The 22,646-nt window shown below is 43.4% G+C and overlaps 1 protein-coding gene across 1 annotated transcript in view; it reads left to right on the top strand.

Moving 5' to 3' along the window:
- Positions 1-22,646, top strand: part of uvrag (UV radiation resistance associated gene) — a 371,671-nt gene that overhangs the window by 149,560 nt on the left and 199,465 nt on the right. Inside the window, exon 11 of the mRNA XM_069892509.1 lies at positions 19,806-19,893. Coding sequence (XP_069748610.1) covers positions 19,806-19,893 — 88 coding nt within the window. The remainder of the gene's footprint in view (positions 1-19,805; positions 19,894-22,646) is intronic.

Here is a 22,646-nt window from a genome sequence, read left to right as displayed (position 1 = left end):
TCCACCCCTTCAGCCACACATTCATCCTTCACCTTATACTGTTCCTGCCCTTACTTACTGTCATGTGGCACAGGTAGTAATCTAGAGATTATTCCCTTTGCGATCCTTCATTTTAGCTCCCTACCTAACTTCCTACGCTCATTTTTTTTTTTAGGTCCTCTACACTCTTCCTCCCTATGCCATTGGTACCAACTTGTACCACAACCTCTGGCTCAATTCCCTCCCACCTTAAGATGTCTTGGACATGGGAAGCTACATCCCAGACCCTGGTACTAGGGAGGCAAACCACCATCAGTTTCTCCTTAGTGTGTTCTAACTATTGAATCCCCTATAACCACTGCCCTCTTCCTTTCCCTACCCTTGTGAGCTACAGAGGCCGACCTTGTGCCAGAAGTACAGCCACTGTTGCTTTCCTCAGCTTGGTGGCTGTTTCCTCCTCACCCCCCCTCCGACCCCACACAACAGTACTCAAAGAGGAGTACCTATTGTTAAAGGTTACAGTCACAGGGGTCTTCTCTAGTACCTTACTCTTCCCTTTCTGTCTCCTAGCCGTAACCCACATCCTCCTCCCGTGGCCCTGAAGTGACCATCTGGCTGTAACTCCTGTCTCTGACTTCCTCATTCTCTCTGACCAGGGCAAGGTCGTCGAGCTGCAGCTCCAGTTCCCTAACACGGTCCCTGAGAAACTGTAGCTCAGCATTACTTAGTGTGGACATGGACATCTGGGAGGCTAGAAGACTGCAGGTCCCCCCACACCTAGCACTGAGAACAGCAAACTGCTCTCACAATCATTTCCTCTCATCCTCTCAACTCAAAAAGAGAGGGAAAAAAAGAGAATAAAGAGACAAATATACAGGCCTACTTGAATCTGTACAAGCTCGACCTCAGTCTCTGCTCGCCGATGCCTCAATATCCCATTCCTTCGCTGTGCCACTCACTCACTGAGCCACTCTTTACTGGCCACTCCTTTACCTAACCCTCTTTTTATTGGACCATGACCAATTAACCCAGTTACTTGCTCCTCACCCCTCCTTCTGAGATCTTGCCATAATCCTCCAGTGTGGTCATCAGCCTGGCCAATGACTCCCATCCCCTGGGTCTGTCAAATATACAAGCACATCATTAACAAATAAATTGATTTTGTTCTCCTCGTGGCTCACTCTGATCCCTTTTATATCTGTATCTTACCGAATGGCTTCTGCTAGTGGTTCAATAGCCAATACAATCAATGCTGGGAACAGCGGACAGTACTGCCTACTGGATCTGCCTCGTGGGAACACTGGAGACATTTGCCCATTTGTATAATTTTAGCTTGAGGCTTATGATATAGCATCTTTACCCAATTTGTGAATGGTTGTCCCAATCCAAATCTTTCCAATACTTTAAATTTAAAAAAAATCCCATTCCAGTCTGTCAAAGGCCTTCTCTGCATCCAGGTCTACAGCCATGCCCGGGTCCACCCTCAACTGTGCCTGACGCACTATATTAAGTAATCTTCATGTGATATCTGCTGATTGTCTCTATTTTGCCAATCCCACTTGGTCTGGATTTATTAATCTCAGTAAATATTGAGCCAACTTTTTGGCCACTACCTTTGCTATAATTTTATAATCTATGTTCAGTAATGAATGGGTTATAAGAGGCAGGATTCAATGGGTCCCTGTCTTTTTTGGGGATCAATGTAATGATTACTGTTGAGAAAGATTCCAGGAGGGTTTGAATCTGCGCCGCCTGGTCCACTACCCCCATAATAAGAGGCATTAAAAGATCCTCAAACTCTTTATCAAATTCATCGTCCCCTGGTGATTTGTTGGCCTGCGATGAGCCCAGGAATCTCTTCTCTAGAGAAGGGGCACTCAGCCCCTCTAGTTCATCTTTATCCAAATTTGGTAGTTCCAATGTCGACAAAAAATCATCTATTTTGGCAGGGTCTCCCATTTATTGATTTATATAACTCTGTATAGACCTTTCTAAATGTTTCATTTATTTCTTTTGATTTATTTGAAATCTTCTCTTTCCCCCATTTGAATCTCACTAATTGTTCCTGAAACCTCTTCCATCCTCTCCTGTCAGGACAGGACTTTATGAGCGTTTCTCCCAGCTGTTGTTTCGATCATCTTTTTTATCCTATATGTTTGTATTGTATTTGAACTTTTTAGATATTAAATTCCAATATTTATCCCCAGAGCCCGATCTTTGATAATCTTTTTCCAATTGGGTAATTTCCTGTTCCAAATCTTTTATCTCTTTCATATGCTCCTTTTTAATCCCCTTGGTGTATCTAATTATCTTGCCCCTTAAATAAGTCTTCATGTGTCCCATATTAGGAAACTATTGGCAGTAGAGGGACAATTCTTCTTAAAGAACAAGTCTATCTGAGCTCAAAGAAAGCTACAAAATTCCGGTTTTCCCAGCAATGAATTAAAGTGCCCTCTATATGTTGCGGCTTGTTTAACTGGCATTACAGTAGACAGAGTCAAGGGCGAATGATCAGACAGTAACCAAGCCGTGTACTTGGTCTCCACTATCCTACCCTCCATTTGGGCCAATGCCAAAAATAAATTGTGTCATCTCGTGTAAAAAGAATAATCCCTTTCTCTTAGATGTTGCCTTCTCCAGTCATCTATTAAGTTCAAACTTTCAGAAAGGCTAGGGTAGTTTTGGGTGCCCTGGTCCTCTGTACCTTCCTTGCTGACTTGTCGAAGACCAGATCCAGACAAAAGTTGAAATCCCTTCCAATCAAAACATTCTCACACCCCTTTGTTTCTTTCAAAAATATATTTTTTATAAATTGTTCATCAAAATTCGGGGCATATTCACAAATCTCCTAGCAGGGTCAATGACCACACTCCAAACCCACCACCGGAAAACTATTTCCTAATAGGATGGCCATTCCCCTGGCACTGGAGCTAAAGGAGGACATCACCACCTGACCCACCCACCCCCTTTTTTAACTTTGTGTTCTTGATTTGTGAGGTGGACTCCAATGGAAACACTATTTCTGCTTGTATTTAAAAAAAAATGCACCAAAACTCTTCCTCTTTACCAATCCGTTAGCCCATTTACTCATAAATTTGATTGTCTTATCCATTACCCCAGAGTCTCTCCATCATTTCCCTCTCCTTCCTTCTTTTACCATGATACCTTTCCTCCGTCCAGCTTCTCCTCCACGGATCCCTGACGCAGATGACTGTGCTCCAAATAAAACCTAAACAAGCTTAAAAAAAAGAGAACCAACCAATCCATAAAAGAAATAGCCAAAAAATATCCCCAAATAACTTCCCTGCATTCTTCCCCACCTTCCCCTCCTGGTACCAACATACAAGATACTAGTGCCAACTCCCCCACTGTTTTGGTTGTGCCTTTTGCACCCATCTAACTCCTTCACTATTCCTCCCCACCCTACCCACCCCTCCCCACATTAATTCTTTGTATAACTTGCACATTCATATCTTTAAACAATAGAACATTCCCATCTATGTTCTTTTACAATATCTTTGGCTTGGCTTCGCGGACGAAGATTTATGGAGGGGTAATGTCCACGTCAGCTGCAGGCTCGTTTGTGGCTGACAAGTCCGATGCGGGACAGGCAGGCACGGTTGCAGCGGTTGCAGGGGAAAATCAGTGGGTTGGGGTTGGGTGTTGGGTTTTTCCTCCTTTGTCTTTTGTCAGTGAGGTGGGCTCTGCAATCTTCTTCAAAGGAGGTTGCTGCCCGCCGAACTGTGAGGCGCCAAGATGCACGGTTTGAGGCGAGATCAGCCCACTGGCGGTGGTCAATGGGGCAGGCACCAAGAGATTTCTTTAGGCAGTCCTTGTACCTCTTCTTTGGTGCACCTCTGTCACGGTGGCCAGTGGCGAGCCCGCCATATAACACGATCTTGGGAAGGCGATGGTCCTCCATTCTGGAGACGTGACCTACCCAGCGCAGTTGGATCTTCAGCAGCGTGGACTCGATGCTGTCGGCCTCTGCCATCTCGAGGACTTCGATGTTAGGGATGAAGTCACTCCAATGAATATATACAACCAATTAATTCCCCTTTTTCCACCATTTGTATTACTCTTGCAAATGGCTAAGCTTTTACGTAACACATTGCCTCCCTGATGTCCATGAAAAATTTTCTCCCCTCCTGGCCTTATTATTTGTCAAGTTGCTGGGTGACAGACATTTTCTCATTGCTTTGTTATCTATCACTTTGGTAATTGCTGATGGGAGTTTGTCGTGTACACAAATATATTGTGCGCATGCACCAAAGTTCTTTGGAGCCACAGCAACTATAGTGGTAAGATAAGAAAGATGCATTCACTACAATGGCGTAAATTATTGCAATATGCCAAAATAAAGAGATACTGAATATAAAAAGGATAGATAAATATTCACAGTTGCAGTTAGTGCAGGGCACAAGAACTGGAAAGGACACCCCTTGTTGAAAAGGAAAAGCAGAGGCAATGACCCTACAAGATGATAACCGTGGCAGTGAAGCAGAGAGGGCCCGTTGGTCGAGGGCCTTCACAGCTGCGGGCAACTTATGGTATGGGGACCTCTATAGGCTGCTGGAGACTGGCTTGTGGGGAACCAGTTACCGAAGCTGGTATTTGGAAGGGCGCTGAGGTCAAGAAGGGCTGAAAACCTGGTGATTGTTTTGAGGTTTGGATCTGGTCCTGGAGTTGCCGATGGTCTGAATCTGAGTGTGTGCATCTACTGAGGCTGCAGGAGTGCTGGAGGTAAATCCATGGACCCTCAGGGACTCTTCTTTTGGTATTTCTGTAAGGGGTGCCGGGCAAGACTAATAAAGAGTCTTTGTGTACCTTATGACAGGCAGAAGGCAATTTGGTGTAATAGTGCATGTTCTGTATGATTACATGACAATAAAGGAATTTTGAATAAAGGTGGTGATTAGTTTATTGTTAGGGTCATGCGGGGAGATATTCAAGCCTGGCATTTTAAACAGCATGGAAACAGGCCCTTCTGACCCATGAGCCCATTTACCCCAATTAATCTCCAAGCACTGTACGTTTTTTTGAAATGTTTCCCTTTGTTCAGAGAAAGGAAAACTGTTCCTGAACCCAAAGATGCTGTCCTTCAGCTTCTGAACCTTCTGCACGGAAATAGCAGCGAGCAGATATTGGGACCAAGATAATGGGGATCCTTTGTGATATTGGCTGCCATCTTTTGGCATTGTCAATGGACAGGAGGTTGGTTCATGTGCTGGACTGTTCCCTTACTCCTCCTCCTGTTGGATTATTCCATTCTCCTGCTTTCTTATCTACTCGCCTCCGGTGGATATAAACAGAAAATGAACCATGGGCACCAGACAAATCTTTAGCCTCTTGCCTACGCTTGCCATCAAGTGCTGAATGAGTGTACTGCCCAGTCCTTGATGGGAGTGAGTTTGGCTTGTTCAACAGTCTTACATCAACCTCATTGTATTACATGAGCATTTGTGCCATCAACCTCCCACCAGGATCTACAGAAGTCTAGTCAAGAAATGAAGTCATCCTTCATTGCTATTTAACTATGGCCACAAATTGTAGCTGGCAACACCAACTAAAATATTAAGCATGAAAATCGTTAGTGGGGAACTTTTGTGCCAAACCTTGCAATGACGGGCACATCTGAACTACCTTGGTAATTGATTGCTGACTAAGTTCAGTAAGTTGCCTGAATGGAAACCAGTGAGATCATCAATTTTAGTTTTGGACAATATTAAACAGTTCTTTGAGTAGATTGCCAAATGGCAAGTTTCCATAACTTTTAAAGGTTACTACCAGAGTGGGTGGTGGAGGCAGTCTCTCAGAACTTTTAAATCTGAATGAGCAGTTGAATCACCAAGGTTCTGGGCCAAGTGCTGATGACACACAAAGCTTCAAATGCTAGAATCGGTTGGTGGGGGGCAACAATCAATCTGCTGGAGGAAATCAATAAATCAAGCAATATCAGTGGGCGAAAAAGAATGGGAAACGTTTCGGGTCAGAACACTTCATCGAAACTGGAGTGCAGAGGGGAGACGAACAGTATAATGAGGATGGGGTGGAAGGGTTGCACAAGAGCTAGTGGGAAAACCAGGGAACAATGAAGTGTGATGCACCACGGTAGAGGTGCCAGGCCAAAGGGGAGAGGGCAAGAGAAGAAAAAGGTCAAGTGGAGGAAGGCAAGTTATTCAGGGTGGGGTTCCGTCTCTGTGAACGACTGGACAATCTCTTGTATTGTCTTGTTGTACTATATGTCTTCTGGTCTGCTCACAACGCAACCTCTTATCACTGCATCTTGGTATATGTGTCAGAAAATGAACAAAATGGCTGGAGAAGGCAGTGGTCAGTGGAGACCTGTGTTGGAATCTGATGTCAACAAGGGGACAGAAGAAACCAAGAAAGAAGAGGCGAAGGACAAATTGGGCCAGATGGAACTGGAAAGGCAGGGAGAGATCCTGTAGGTGAAATGTGGGTGGTGGAAGATGGAGCCACAAAGTGGGGGGGGGGGGGATTGAGATGGGTGGGGGAGCAGGGTAGGTGTATTGTCGCATGTACCAAAATCCAGTTGGTTATTTTGAGAGCAGACCAAATAAACAAGTAAGACACAGTATAAAAGTACAGAGTTTTAGAGAGGTCAGTCAGTTGAGGTCTGCCACCTGATCCTGTATTTTCTCTTGCTTTGACACTTGCCTGTCATCTGGCCTTGACAATCCTTCACCCTTCCTGGTTCGCCAATTTCCCACTGCCTCTTGTCCAAACCCTCCCACCCTGTCCTCATTATTCTACTATCTCCCCTCTGTACTCTACCTTGATCAAGAGTTCTGACCTGAAATGTTGACCATTCTTTCTCTTCCACTGATCTGCCTGACCTTCTGAGTTCCTCCAATGTAGATAAATCCTTGATAGTTAACGTAGGCCTGATGGGCCAAAGGAACACTCTCTGAGTAGCCATGGCATCTGCTTGCTCCACTTTTCGGGTAAGTGATGGAAATCTAAGACTTGAAGTCTGAGAAATCCAGCAAGGTAGTGGGCCCTTCAGCTCACAGAGTCTGTGCTGATCGTCAACCAGCCAATTCTTACACACGGCGAAAGGTAGGCAAATGGGACTAGTGTAGATAAGTATTTTAATTTAGCCAAACAGTGTGGTAACAGGAAATTCCTGCCCATGAGCCTGTGCCACTCGAATGCCCCAATCAACCTGCAACCACCGTACATTTTGGGAGAGTGGGAGAAAACCGGAGCCACTGTAGGAAACTTGCACAAACGTGGGGAGAATGTACAAATTCCTTGCAGTCACTGCCAGATTTTAACCTGGGATGTTGGCACCGTAGTAGCATTGTGGGCCAAACAAACATCTTTTGGGTGTTGGAGTTGGACGAAGGGGTCTGCTTCTGTGCTGTATAACTCTGACTCTCATCCTACACTTGCACACTTCAATCTCCCCACAACAGGGACATCTTCACAGGTACACTGTACAGGTGCAGCAGAACCTCCTTGCTCATAAATTAATTTGCTGGAGCAAATAAGATCAACATTCTTGATTTAGCTGTTGCACCTGCAAACCAGCTTTTTGTATTCGTGCATAAACACTCTGTGCAAAAGCATGTTGTAATCTTTCACCAAATAAAATAGGTTAGATTTTTTTATTGCTTCGAAGGTGGATGATCTCTCCTTTATTAACATTGTACTTCACCTGCCAAGCCATTGACCATTCACTTAACCTACCTATAGCTCTCTGTAGATTTTGTCACTGCGTCCACATCCTCTGCACACTTTGCTTTTACATTCAATTTAATATCATCTGCATTCAGCCCCCTCTTCCAAATCCTTGATGTATATGGTGAACCTCTGTAGCTCACCACTGTCAACTAGAGAAAACTTTATTTATCCCAAATAGTAAAAATGCTGGAGGAACTCAGCAGGTCTCACAACATCCATAGGAGGTAAAGATAATTTACCAATGGTTCAGGTCTGAGCTCTTCCTTCTGTAGTTTTACTGCAATCATAGCGTCTGCAAACTTTCCTGTTTCACTATATTTATCCCAAATATTTACCTTTTATTGATTAACCAATCCTCTATCCATGCTAATATTTAAAGATTTCATTGATTAAAGATTAAAGCAGAGGTTGATAGGTTTTTGATTAACAAGAGTGACAAAAGGGAGAAGGCAGGAGAGTGGATTTGAATTTTAAAATTTAGTCATGCAGTATGGCAACAGGTCCTTTTGGTTCACACGCCCATTGCCACCCAAATATTCCCATTAATCTACAACCCCACCCCCCCCCCCCGATACGTTTTTTTGAAAGGTGGGAGGAAACCCACGCAGACACGGGGACAACATGCATATTTCTTACAGACAGCGCATGTTTCCAACCCCAGTTCTGGTTCCAGGCACTGAAATAGTGTTGCATTAACTATGCAGAAAGGAAAGTCTATCAGTCATGATTTGAATGGAGGAGCAGACTCAATGGACATGATGCTTCTGCTCCGACATCTTGTGGTCTAATATATTATCCCGAATTCCATGTATCCTTGTGGATGTTGTTACAGGCCCAGAGGGCCCCAAAACCCAGCAGCAATAGAAATTCACCAAGACAAATGGTTACTTAAACAAAAGTTGCTTTTAATTATCTTTAAACATGAAATCAGGATCAAATTTACTATTAACTTAACCTAACAACCCATTCTATGTAATGCGTATATTAGTTCTTTGATTTACAGTCCAATCTCACTTCTCACTCCTCCAAGTTTACCGTATCAGGCAATTCTTATATAGTGCACAGAATTGAATATTTTTGAATCTTGTCAGTTTTCAGAGAGAGATTTGTTGCTCGTTGGACACAAACTGATTCCTTCCAATCAGCCACTTCAGTGACTTGCAGAAGAAACTTGCCCCATCAGGGTTTTCCAGATGATAACCTCTTTCCTCCAGGTCACCACAGAGTTCCTTTTCTGTATCCCTTACTTCAAGTCACCTCCTCTTGTTTAGACCATAGGTTCCCAACAGGCTGAACTCAGAACTCACAAACCATCTTCAAAATGAGGTTTTCAAACAAGCTTCCAAAAGCCACTGCAGAAAACCAGCAGTCACTCACAAAACCTGTTTGACACTCTCTCCTTGCAAAACCACATGACCTTCCTAAAAACCAGGAAACTGCCTTCAGACAGACTGCAGCACCGGACCCAATCTTCTGAGTTCATTCATCTGTTGTTTTCCAAAACAATAATCCATTACTCCATAGCATGTCTAATTAACACCTACTTATGAAGTCCTTCAGCAAAGCAGTTTCCATTATCTTTACAAAGGCACTTGGAGCCTGGACTGTCCGGCTTGAGCAGAGCTCTGGTTTTTTAAATGAAATCTGTGTTGTGAAGTGTTTGTTTGTGACCTACACTAAAAAAAAACAATTTATCTTCCAAAAACCTATACATAATATAAAATAATCCATCACAATGTTTTTTATCTGATACCTTATCAAACGCCTTCTGGAAATCCATGTACACAATATCTACCTATTCTCTTTATGCTCATTTTATTCTCAAAGAACACCAGTAAATTGGTCAAACCTGATCTGCTCTTCCTGAATCAATGTGACATCTGCTTGATGGAACAATTTTTATTCAGATGTTTCACTCTTTCTTCCTTAATAGCTTCAAGCATTTTCCTGACAACAGTCATGAAGCAAACTGGCCTATAGTTACCTGCCTTTTGCCTGCATCCTTTTTTAAACAGTGGTGTGACATTCGTTGTCTTCCAATCCACTGGGATCTGCCCAGAGTCCACAGAATTTTTGTAAATGATCGCAAACACACCGACTATAACCTCTGCCATTTCTTTCAATGCCCTGGGATACATTCCATCAGGCCCAAAGGACTTGTCAAACTTTGGGCTCAGCGCAACCTCTTTAGTGATGGTAATTGCTTCGAGGCCCTCAGCCCCCATTGCCTCTATAGCATCTCTCTTTGGGACATTAGATGTGTCCTCCACTGTGAAGACTGACACATAATAGTTGTTCAAAGCCTTGGCTATTTCCACATTGCCCAACATTCCCCTTCTCATTTTTTCAATTAACTCGCGTTTACTTTAGCTACCCTACCCTTTTCTGCTTTATGTACTTATAAAAAAAGTTTTAGTTCTCGAACTATCTTCTGTTTCTTTCTTGCTTGCTTAGTGCTTCTTTTAGTTTGGCTTTTTCACTTGAACTCTGAGAAGCTAGTACACTTAGACATTTGTAAGATTTCTATGTTTATCTGGTCCAGCTGCACAACCTTAACTTCTGTACCCCTCAGTAGGAAGAGACATTGTGATTTTTACATGACATCCTTCTAAGTAAACATGTCTAGGCACTGCTAAAACTAGGGCTAAGACTGAGTTATTGTGTTTATAAACAATCTTCAATATCCTTCATTTCAACAGAGGTTTCCTCAATTGAGTTATCAGAGGTCCATGTCCTTTTGCTGCTGCTCTTTAATCTAGCCCCAGATTTTAAGTGTAATCCCACTCAATATATTTACCCACTAATGTAAAGTCTGAATATTAACCATGAGGCAAAGCAAACAATCTTTTTGTTGCTGGACTTCCATGCTCCTCTATTCATTTTTATTGTGTGGAATCCCCTCCATCTTCCCTTGCTATAGGTTACCACCTCCCTAAAACCTAACCATGTAGTTTCAAGCTGTTAATCATCTGAAAAATGCTAATGGAATCTAGTAAAAACACGCAGGAAATGCTGAAGGAAGTCGGCCCCTCTCGCAGAGTCCACAGGAGGTTAAGATGTATTACCAACATTTCTGGGCTGGCCCCTTCGAGGTACAAGCAAAAAGCAGGCAGGTGACTCAATAAAAATCGAGAGGGAAAGGTGGAAGGATGGGGCGAGGGAGGAGTCCAGACCAACAAATAAAATTGGAAAGGTGACTTTCCATGCAACAGCTTGTATTTATTGGCACATTTAATATAACAAAACATCGCTAGGTATTTCACAAACCGTATCCGATGGCATGGTTGGCGAAACAGTTAGCTCAGCGCCTTTACAGTGCCATTTGGGTCCTTGGACTGAATCCTGTGCTGTCTGTAAGGAATTTGTACATTCTCCCTGTGTCTGCGTGAGTTTTCCCAGGTGCTCTGGTTTTCTCCCACTGTTCAAAGCGTAGGTTAATTGGCGCATATTTGGGCAGCACAGACTCGTGGGCTGAAATAGCCTGTTTCTGTGCTGCATGTCTCAAATTAAATATCCAGGCACTGGGACTGAACTCTTAACCCTCAGATGGATAAGTAGAGTTAGGAGAGCTGTCCTCTGAAATTGATGCTCTATAATATTGTGTTTAAACCCATAATTCATCTTTAACCTTTGTTTAATTCTAGTAAGTCAAATTTATTAAGAAGGGTGTAGTGTAAAATCAGGAAGTGCTTATTTCAGGCAAGGAGATTGTGTAGCTGGATCAGCCAAAATTTGACATTGATGCTCTTGTGATATGAAGGTACAAGCTTAGTCAGACCCTTAGGTTAGCAGAGCGGATAGTGCGGTGTTGAATCTGCTGCTCTCTGTATGGAGTTTGTATGTTTTCCCCGTGCCTGAGTAGGTTTTTTCGGGTGCTCCAGTTTCCTTCCACCGTTCAAAAACTTACTGATCTTGTGTCAATCGGATGTAATTGGGCAGTAGGGTCTCGTGGGTTGGAAGGGTCTTTTATGGTTATATTACAGAGAAAAGTTCTGTTTAAAAAGGTGCAAGGGTTGTGATGAATAGGCATGGTGAATGTAAAGATGGCACATTTAATGTAATGGCTAGCATTGCATCATTATGGTGCCAGAAACCTGGATTTGAATCCAATGCAGTTTGTCAGGTATTTGCATGTAATACCCATCAAACCTTAACACACTACAGCACAGAAATAGATCCTTCTGCCCATCTAGTCTGTGTTTGGCACCGAGGACTGGAGAGCGCTCTTTCATCAGGTTGTACTTGTACAGTCAGATGACAATAAACTTGAACTATTATGCCGATTGAACTATTCTGCCGATTCCTATTGACCTGATCCCTCCCATCCATGTACCTATCCAGATTTTTCTCCTGTGTCTGCTTGGGTTTCCTCCCACCATACAAAAACTTACTGGGATCGTAAGTCAATTGGGTGTAATTGGGCAGCTCAGGCTCGTGGGCCAGAAGGGCCTGTTACTGCGCTGTTTGTCTAAATTTTGCAATTTAAGTAAGGTTTCGGTATCTTGAAAGAAAGAACAGTAATATGCCAGTGAACTTGAGGAAAGATCATTCAAGAAGGGAAGGTCCAGGTCCAGGAATATTGAGACCTTGCTCCTTGTGGTTGACCCCATTCAACCACAGTTTTTTGATTTCATACATACAAAGGACCTTCCATAAGATAGCTGTGTGGATATGAGTTTATTGTTAGATACATAAATACAATGTACATCGGCACAGAAATTCTTGCTGCAGTAAAACAGGTCTGTAAAATAGCCATCTGTTAAGAAGAATGAACTGTAATTAAATTTGTTTGAGGTTTAGTGATAGTACAGAACTCTATTACTCAGTGGCTAGTCTATAGAAACATTTAGGCGAGCTGTAAAAGCCTTTGGGTGACAGACAGAGAGCCATGACGTAAAGTTGGGTGAGCGGAGACTCGTAGCCATTAAAAGCCATAGCAGAGACAATTGAGGTGTTTGGTTTGATTGTGCTGTACGTTGTATGTAATGTGTTTGGCAAGCCCACGCAGTTTGCTTGAGGTAGCTAGAGTTTGGGAAGATGGCTTGCTGCGACTGACAACTTCTGAACAGTAGTTGTATGGCTTTGGTTCAGAGCAGAACAGTACAGGCTCTTACAGCCCACAATGTTTTGCTGATCTATATAACCTACTTAAAATCAATAACCCTTCATTTTTCTTGCATCCATGTGCCTATCTGTAAACCTATTAAATGTCTCTGTTGAATGAGCTTCTATGACGACACTGAACAAAAATAAATCTACCTGTAATATTTCTCCTCAACTTTCGTCCACTCATCTTAAGCGAATGTTCTCTGGTATTGGCCATTACTGCCTTGAGGGGGGGGTGGGGGAGATGCTGACTGTCCACCTGACCTATGGCTTTCATAATCTGATACATGTCTAAGTTCCTCTTATCTTCTGTTGCTTGAAAGAGAAAAACTGTAGCTTGTCTAACCTTTTATCAGACAGGTTCTCCAATCCAGCCAGCATCCCTATAAATCACCTCTGCACTCCCTAAAGCTTCTCCGTTCTTGTACTGAAGCAACCAGAATGGAAAACCATACTCGAGGTACAGTCCAACCAGTGTTTTGTAGAGCTGCAATATTACCTTGCAGCTCTTGAACTCAGTCCCCTGACTAATGAAGGCTACCTTCTTAACTTGTGTGGAAACCTAGACTTCGACTTGGACTCCAAGATTCCATGTGCCAAAGATGTTGAACAAGGGAAGATTATAAAGATGAGACAGTAAGGCAAAATGGCAGAGCAGGTGCAGACTGAGTTTGTTTATCTCAGTGGTGTAACACAGCCAGAGGTTTTAAATCTTTATTTGGTTGAAACTCAGCTCTTCCCAGGTGTAAATTTATTAAAATGTGATTATATTTTTATCTTCCTCTTTCAAACGTACACCAATTAATGCACAACTTAGAACAATATGAATTTACACAGGGGTTGAACCAACCTGCCTATCACTGGCTAAGTATTAAGTATGAAATAGCACTGGACAACAAAGATTTTTCTTCCTTAACACTTCTGGATGAATTTTATGAGTTTTGGTCTGCTGATCACGAAAATCACTGTAAAAATTTCATAGTGTGTGCCTGTTTTTAGATAGAACCTGCTTTAGTGATTTCCTGTCATACTTATAACATGCTTCAAGTGGACAAAACCATGAAGTGCCACGTGTCATTGAAAATTCATTTTCTGCTTTCGCACATGGACTTCTTCCCCGCTCATGTTGGTGCAGTCAGTGATGGACGTGGCGAAAGGTTTGACCAGGACATTACGACCACAGAAAAGCAATATCCAGACAACTGGACTCCATCAATGTTGGCTGACTATTGTTGAACACTGACATGAAAGGCATCAGATGCTGAGTGCAAACAAAAGTCAACAGCACAAGGTTTTTATGTCAGTTAAACTAACGTAATGTGTCAGCTTCATTTGCTAAATTCAATAAATGTTTCTCTAACCTCCTACGTGATACAGCAAATTTGAAATTATTTTTATGTTCAGCTTAAAATTGTCTATCATAATCCCCATTTTTTTTTCCAGGAAGCAAACCTTCTGGGGGGTGGGGGGGGGGGGGGGAATGTTGTTCAATTTAATTTTTGACTTGTGAATTTGAGAAAAAGATTATAGTGAAGATTTTTTAAAACTTTTAAATTCATTGCTACCTCCCTTCCAGAAAGTCCACTGTGAAGGAATTCCACTGGTTTTCTTCCATTTATTGGTGTGAACCAAAACTTTTTCCACAGCTATTCTGTTAGGTATCACTAAAAATCTCTACTCTGATCCCTCAGTATTTGGTCCAAACGATTTTGGTGATGCCCAATACAAGTTCAAAGAGCAGTATTTCCCATGCAGTAAATAACCAGCCTTTCCTGTTAGTGTTGGAACTAGTCAGTTCCAATATCAACCTAAAACATGAATGCAATATATTCCTTCTCCACCAATGCAGTCTGGTATTATTAGCTTTATACAGCATCTGCTAGATTTTATGTACCTTTATTTTCCCTTATTTTTTTATTTGTGAAATTTTTGCTACTGCCAACCAGGTACTTCATTTTTAAAAAAATGACAATAGTGTGCATTGAAATCAAAAGAGACCATAAATGCAAAAGATAGATTCTAAATGTGCAGTTATACCAATATAAGAAAGTGATTAGCAATAATGCAGAAAATCCTTTGCCCAGAGCAATCCCTGGTAGCCTAGTAAAGGGAGGCTGAGAGCCTGATAGAATCATAGAACACTACAGCACAGAGACAGGCCCCGTCGGCCCTTTTAGTCTGCACCAAACCATTTTTTTTTGCCTAGTCCCACTGACCTGCACCCAGTCCATAGGCCTCCATACCTCTCCCATCCATGCAACTGTCCAATGTTAAATGTGAAAATTGAGCCCACATTCACTGCCTCAGCTGGTGGCTTGTTCCGCACGTCCACCACTCCCAGTGTGAAGAAGGTCCCCCTTGTGTTCCTCCTAAACTTTCTTCTTTCACCCTTAACCCATGTCCTCTGATTTGTATCTCACTTATCCCCAGTGGAAAAATCTACCTATAGTATATTTACTCTCTATTCCCTTCATATTTGCATTTACTTCATCTATACCCATTATAATTTTGGAATCCTTTATCAAATCTCCCCTCGTTCTTCTATGCTCCAGGGAGTTGAATCCTAACCTGTTTAACCTTTCCTTGTAACTCAGTTCCTGAAGTCTGGACAACATTCTAGTAAATCTTCTATGGGCTCTTTCTATGTTATTGATATCTTTCCTGTAGTTAGGTGACAAAAACTGCACACAATACTCCAAATAGCTGTTGGAAGAAACTGCTCATGTCCCAAGAGGTGCTTTTTTTCAGACTTCTACCCAAAGGTAGCAGCAAGAAGAGGCTGTGACAAGAGTGATGGGGGTCCTTTATCACAAGATATAGGAGTAGAAGTAGGCCCATTGGCCCATTGAGTCTGCTCTGCCATTCTAATCACTCTAACCACTCAGCCCCACTCTAAGTCAAGGTTGCCGCACAAGTTGGTGGGGGACCAAGCCGAGGTTGCCGCACAGGTTGGTGGGTCGGTTAAAAAGATCTGTGGTGTGATAGCCTTCATTAGTCGGAGGACTGAGTTCAAGTGCTGCAAGGTAATATTGCATCTGTATATTGGCTGCCTTCTTGAGGCAACATTTGACCTTGATGTCTGCAATTGGTGGGAGGTCAGATCTTCTGGATCTCTGTTCCTGGACACTTGAATTGGCAAATCAGGCTGTGATGCAACCAGGCTGTATATTTTCCACAGTGCCCTTCTACAGACATATCAATTCCCTCTTGGATATCGCTGAAAGCAATTGCATCACTGCAATAATCTGAGATTCACTGGTGGTGTGTTCTACTGATGTTGGCTCTTCCCCCATTAACCCATATATAACCCCTGGGGGAATGACCAGGTTGAAAAGGAAAATGTCACGTTCTGGAAGGCTGTCAAACTGGCCCTGAAGTCAAGAGGCTTTCCAGACTCTCACTGGCAGGAAGTCCTCCCTATGGTGCTCCATTCTATCTGTGCGCCACTATATACTGCGACCAACGCTACTCTTGAGCTCCTATTCAATATCGAAAGAAGGTCGGCATTGGGAGCTACACTCCCAACCTGGCTCACTACTCCTGGTCCAGTCCTTCTCAGGAAGCACATGAGGAGAAGCAAGACCGAGTCCCTGGTGAAAAGGGTGAAACTGCTCCATGCTAATCCTACGTATGCCTTTGTGGAGTACCCGGCTGGCAGGGAGGACGTCGTCTCCATCAGGGACCTGGCACCCACTGAAACAGAGAGTGTTGCCTCAAGTGCCCTGCGAGCCACGGAGCTCATTCTCGCCATCCCCAGACAGGGCTTCGGGATCCGGTTCAGGAGGAAAGTGCATCCCCCTTTGCCTTGGAGCCAGAGACCCTGTCAGCCACTCCTCCCTCACAAGGGGACCAGGAGATGCAAGGAACCCAAGGCCCTCCTGTCCTTGGATGCTCCACCAGGATCTCCAGACCCCCAGCTCGCTTAAATTTATAAACTGCATATTTTTGTTATAATTTTTTTTTGTTTCTGTCTTCATCCATAGACCCTAAATTCTTCAGGAAGGGGTGAATGCAGCTAACTGAGATTCACTGGTGGTGTATTATACTAATGGCTGGCTCCGCCCCCATAACCCTGGTTTCCCACCTAAACCCTGAGCCCTTCTGAAGACCACTGTAGGACCCGACCCTCAGTTATAAGCTAATAAAAGCATATGTTCTCCTTCCAGTCTTGAGAGCTTTTATTCACGCTACAATCATCTGGACAGATTTTGTCACCTCCCTCTTACAAACATCCTTCATTCTCTGCTCGTGAAATTTGTGATTTGTGATGAAGTGACATTGAATTGTATTTCTCTTCAGTGATGCCTTCTAACTTGCTGATACCCCAGTGTTTTATTAATATTTCTGATTTCCAGAAGCTGCAACTTTTTTTTTGCTTTCCAGTGCAGGTGAGCCTACTCTGTGTTATTGCATCTGCCATAAATATTCTGAGACTTGTTTGGCCTGGAATGAAGGAATAAGGAATGCTTGACGGTTCTTGGACTGTACTCCTTGGACTTCAAAAGAATGAGGGGGAACCTCAGAGAAGCATTTGAATGTTGAAAGGCCTGGACAGAGTAGATGTTTCTCATGGTAGGGAAGTCTCGGACAAGAGAGCACAGCTTTAAGATTGAAGGGTGCCCATTTAAAACAGAGATGCAGAGGAATTTCTTTTGCCAGTGTGTGGTGAACCTCTGGAATTTGTTACCAAAGGCTGCTGTGAAGGCTACATCATTGGATGTATTTAAGGTAGAGATCGATAGCCATCTGAATGGTCAGAGTATCAAAGGTTTTGGGGAGAAGGCAGGGGAGTGATGCTGAGTGGGTGAATGGACTCGATGGAACAAATGGCCTACTTCTGATCCGATATCTTGTGGTCTCAGCTGTTGGAATATTGACACCTGGTCATAAGTGCCGAATATTTTGGCAGTGTCTTTGGAGATTAGAATGTATGATTGCTCCATAATTCAGCTGGTTTTTTTTATAGCATTGATTATAAACTTCTCTCTGTTGGTGTGCAGAGAGATAAAGCACCATGTGTATAAACATTTCAATAAAATTGATCTGGAATTGATCCCGGAAAAGCTGTGGTCCCACAGCTGTGAGATTTGCAGAGAGCAATAATTTTGCCTGTAACTGAGCTGAGGACTCGTCAGCACCCAGGTGGCAGCTACACCACAATAATTTGGAAGGACTTTGCCTCTTGCCAGTGAATAATACTGCTGGCAATACAAAAAGGCAGCAGATGCTTCAACATCTGTTTAAAGTCATTGTACTTGCAGCCTTGCATGGCTGGTTATTGTGCTCTGGAATGACGATGGTGCTGCTTTTTCTCAATAGTTTTCTTGCAGCCTCTCCTGTGGATCCATTTCCTCCCAACCTTAATCAGGGATATGCTTTAATGATCATTTAGCAAGAGTGCATCATCTTTTGGCAGCATGGTTACCATACAGGCTATTACAGTGCTGGCAACCCAGGCTTGAAACCAGCGCTGTCTGCAAGGAATTTATACATACATTCCCCCTATGTCTCCATGGGTTTCCTGTGGATACCCCCCCCCCCCCACCCTTCCAAACGTAGAGGGGTTGTAAGATGATTGGGATATTTAGACTGCACGGGCTTGTGGGCCACTAGGGGCTGTTTCCATGCTGTATGTCTACATTTAAAAATCATCAAACTCTGTTGTACTTGGCCGAGAGATGCCCAATTATTTTTCAACAGAAAAATTTCTCCTGTATTTCTATTCAAGAAAACATTGGGATCAGTTGAATAAAAACTAGAAACTCTGCAGATGCTGTGATTGTAGTGCAATACAGAAAAGTGCTGGAGAAGCTCACAGGTCATGAAGCATCTATAGGAAGTAGAGGGATATAACCAACATTTCAGGCCTGAGCCTTTCATCAAGTTGTGAGCAAAAACAAGGGGGGGGGGGGGTTGCCTGGACAAGCAGGTAGGGGAAGGGAAGGGAAGGAGGGGGATGGGGGACAGCAAGGGAGCACAGGCCAGTAGGCAGGAGGTCTAGTGGATATGAGGGGAAGAGGAAAGCTCTGAATGGAGATGGAAGGGGGTGGGGAGCTGGAGGGAAGATCAGGCTAGTTAAAGAAATGGAAAGTGGAGAACGTCAGAGGTGGATATAGGTGGGTGGGATGGCAGAAGAGAAAAAAAAACTTGAGGTGAGATATTGGGAAGGATAGTTTGATATGGGTGAGAATGACCTCGGTATTCCATTAGACCCTCTCCTATTTCTCCCTCCCCCATCCCTCATTTCCTCCATTCACCCCACCCCCTTCCTTCTCCATTCAGAAAGCTATCTCCTTCCCCATCACTTCTCAACTATTTTCTTCAGTCCTTCTACCCTATGACCTCTTTCCTGGTGTCCTGCACTCCTCCCCCTCCCCTCCTCTCCCTGCCCCTTTTTCTTCTCTCCTCCTCACCCTACCCCTTTTTCTTCTCCCCTCCTCTCCCTGCCCCTTTTTCTTCTCCCCTCTTCTCCCTGCCCCTTTTTCTTCTCCCCTCCTCTCCCTGCCCCTTTTTCTTCTCCCCTCCTCTCCCTGCCCCTTTTTCTTCTCCCCTCTCTCCCCCTACATTTTTATTCAGGCACCAGCCCTCTTTTTGCTCGTACCTTGATGAAGGGCTCAGGCCTGAAACTTTGGTTATATACCTTTGCTGCGTGACCTGCTGAGTTTCTCTCAACATACACAAGAGAGATATCTCTTGCCGTCCGATCACATCCAATTTACTTATCACCCTGTAATGTTTTTGAACAGTGGAAGGAAACCAGAGTCCCTGGGGGAATAAAACACACAAAAAAACAGGGAAGAAGTACAAACTCCTTACAGACAGCGCAGATTTCGAACCTGATTACTGGCGCTGTAACAGCGTTGCGCTAACCACTAAGTGAGTTGTACTGTAGCCATCAATAATTTGCTCATACCAATTTACCATTTTAAAGTGATACAAAATTCTCTTGGTTCATTTGTGTTCAAGTCCTATGCATGTAATTGGTTTATTTACACTGCTTTATTTAACAGGGAGCTCTTCCTGAAGACTAATGCTCAGCTGAATATTCGGTGTCGGCAGCTGCTATCGGAGCTATCTTACATTTACCCTGTCGAAGTGGTAAGGTTATTGAACATTTGTTTTTGATATTTTTTTATTGTAGTTGTGAGTCTATTCCAAATTGGGGCAGCAGGGGTTGTGTGGGGGGTGGGGGGGGAGATTTTTCTCTATTGAAAAATTTCATGTACCATTCCCACCAAGAAGTCAGGGATGCTTCTCAAAAGCCATTGTCAACTATAACCATATATTACAGCACAGAAACAGGCCAGTTTGGCCCTTCTAGTCCATGCTGCACACTTTTTCCCACCTAGTCCCATTGTCCCACCTAGTCCCATTGTCCCGCTCCCGGCCCATAACCCTCCACATCTCTCTCGTCCATATACCTACCCAACTTTTCCTTTAATATTAAAATTGAACCTTCATCTACCACTTTGGCTAGAAGCTCATTCCACACTTCCACCACCTTCTGAGTGAAGAAGTTCCCCCTCATGTTTCCCCTAAACTTCTCCTACTTCAATCTCAATCCATGTCCTCTTGCTTGAATCTCCCTGAAGGCGAAGGGCTCTCTTTCCGTTGTTAGGTGGCAAATTGGAGAGGTCTCAGAGAAGATTTATAAGAATTATTCCCAGAGTGAAAGGATGAGCATATGAGGAACATTTGAGTGTCAGGGGAGTCTGGCATAAGAGGGTACAACTTGAGGACTGAAGAGCGCCCATTTAAAACAGAAATGCAGAAGAATTTCTTTAGCCAGAGATTGGTGAACCGCTGGAATTTGCTACCCATGGGTGGCTGTGGAGGCCAGGTCGTTGAATGTATTTAAGGTAGAAATTGAAAAGAATCTGAATAGTCAGGGTATCAAAGGCTATGGGGAGAAGGCAGGGGAGTGGGAGAATGGATCAGCTACTCATGGTAGGGAATGGCCTGCTTTTGCTCTTGAATTTTATGGTCTAAATCTAGTGTCTTGAAAGTTTTGTACTTCAAAGTTCATAGCATCCCCACCCCAATGATTTACATTGACATTTTAAAACAAAACAAATTTTATAGGTGTCCCAGAGAGATTAAAGTCATCTTTTTGTTACCAGAAGCACATTTGCACACCTTTGGAGAGGAGGGAAAAGTTGAGGTTGGAAGTGGGATTCAGCTAAATACAATAGCTCAACAATGAAACATCTGAATCAGATGATTTTGTTTTATTATGCTATGTGAGCAGCAACCTCCAAGGAAACTTCCCATGCTTCCAATGGTCATTTAGATAGCGTGGAAGCAGGCCCTTTGGCCCACCATGTCCAAGTTGCTGGGTTTGCTCCTGAATCCTTTAACCTTCCTTAGCCATGTTCCTTTTTCAATGTATTTTAAGTGCTGTTATTGTCCCCACCACTATCTCTGGCACCTCATCCAAAGTACCCAATACCCTCTGTGGAAAAAGCTGCCACTCTGATCTCTTTTTAAATCTTCTCCCTCTCACCTTAAACCTACGCGCTCTATTTTAAAAATATATTTACAACAGTCTGTTGTTGGCTGCCAGTCATTGAAACCCTTACTACCCAATTAGTTCACAATCCCCGAGCGTTTTTGGAGGGTGGGACAAAGCCTCAGCGCCCAGGGAAAACAACAGACACGGGGAGAATGTACAGTCAGCTCTGGATTCTAACCCAGATCGCTGGTGCTGCAATAGTCTGATGCTAGCTGCTACACTTATGGAGTTGCCTCATTTTAGATTCTCCTACACTGGGGGGGAAAGACTGATGATTCGTTTTACCTGTGCCCCTAGTGATTTTATAAAACTTTGTTAGGGCTGACCTCGGCCTCTAATGTTGCAGAGAGAAGTTCCACCCTCTCACCAAAACTCAAGCCCTGCAATCCCAGTAACATCCCTGTGAAACTTTTTTTTGGGCATCCTTTCCAGCTTAGTAATGTCCTTCCAAACCTTGCAGGATGCCATGATTATCAGGTGTGATGTAAGAACTGGGAGCGGGTCATACGTCCCTCCTTTATTGGGCATCTGGATATCTGACTTTACAGTCCGAGAGGTTTCTAACTGGCTTGAACATAGTAAACACCCTTAAAACAGCCGTGTTATTCTGATCAGATGACCATTCTTTGATGTTAGTCAAAGAATAATTTTTTACAGTGAGTGCCCTCTCGTGAAATAGGCAGTTGCAGAGAAGTTGAAATTTATTGTCAGTGTAAAGTGATGCATTTTGGGAGGAACCAAAAGAGGCATGAAATTATATGGAACTATTTTGAAGAGGCAACTGAGGCTTAGGGGCTTAGCTTATGGTACTCAGAATTTGAATGTGATTATGCATGCTGAGAAGTTTAGTTCTTTGTAAATGGGGACAGAATATAAAGGCAATGTATTCTGCCAAGGAATTTCTTCAGCCAGAGGGTGGTGAATCTGTGGAATTTGTTGCCACAGGCAGTTGTGGATGTATTTAAAGCAGAGACTGATAGGTTCTTGATTAGCTAGGGCATCAAAGTTCATGGGAGAAGGTCAGGCAGTGAGACTATGGATCAGCTCCTGATTGAATGGCGGCCACACTCGATGGGCTGAATGCCCGGTTTCTGCTCCTATGTCTTATGGGGATATGGTCTAATTTATTGGTTACATCTCATTTGCAATATTGTTCCTCTCAGAGGATGTCATGATGCAAGAATGTAAGAAACAAGAGTCCGTCGTTTGGCCTGTCAAACCTGCTCTGCCGTTCAACAAGACCATGGCTGACCTGGCTGTGGACTTGACTCCATCTAGCTGCCCATTCCCCGTAGCTCTTGATTCCTCTTCTTTGCAAAAAAATCTAACGGTCTTCAGT

This window comes from Narcine bancroftii, chromosome 7 (assembly GCF_036971445.1).
Source record: "Narcine bancroftii isolate sNarBan1 chromosome 7, sNarBan1.hap1, whole genome shotgun sequence".
In the NCBI taxonomy this organism is placed as follows: Eukaryota; Metazoa; Chordata; class Chondrichthyes; order Torpediniformes; family Narcinidae; genus Narcine; species Narcine bancroftii.
This window is presented reverse-complemented; position numbering and strand designations above follow the sequence as displayed.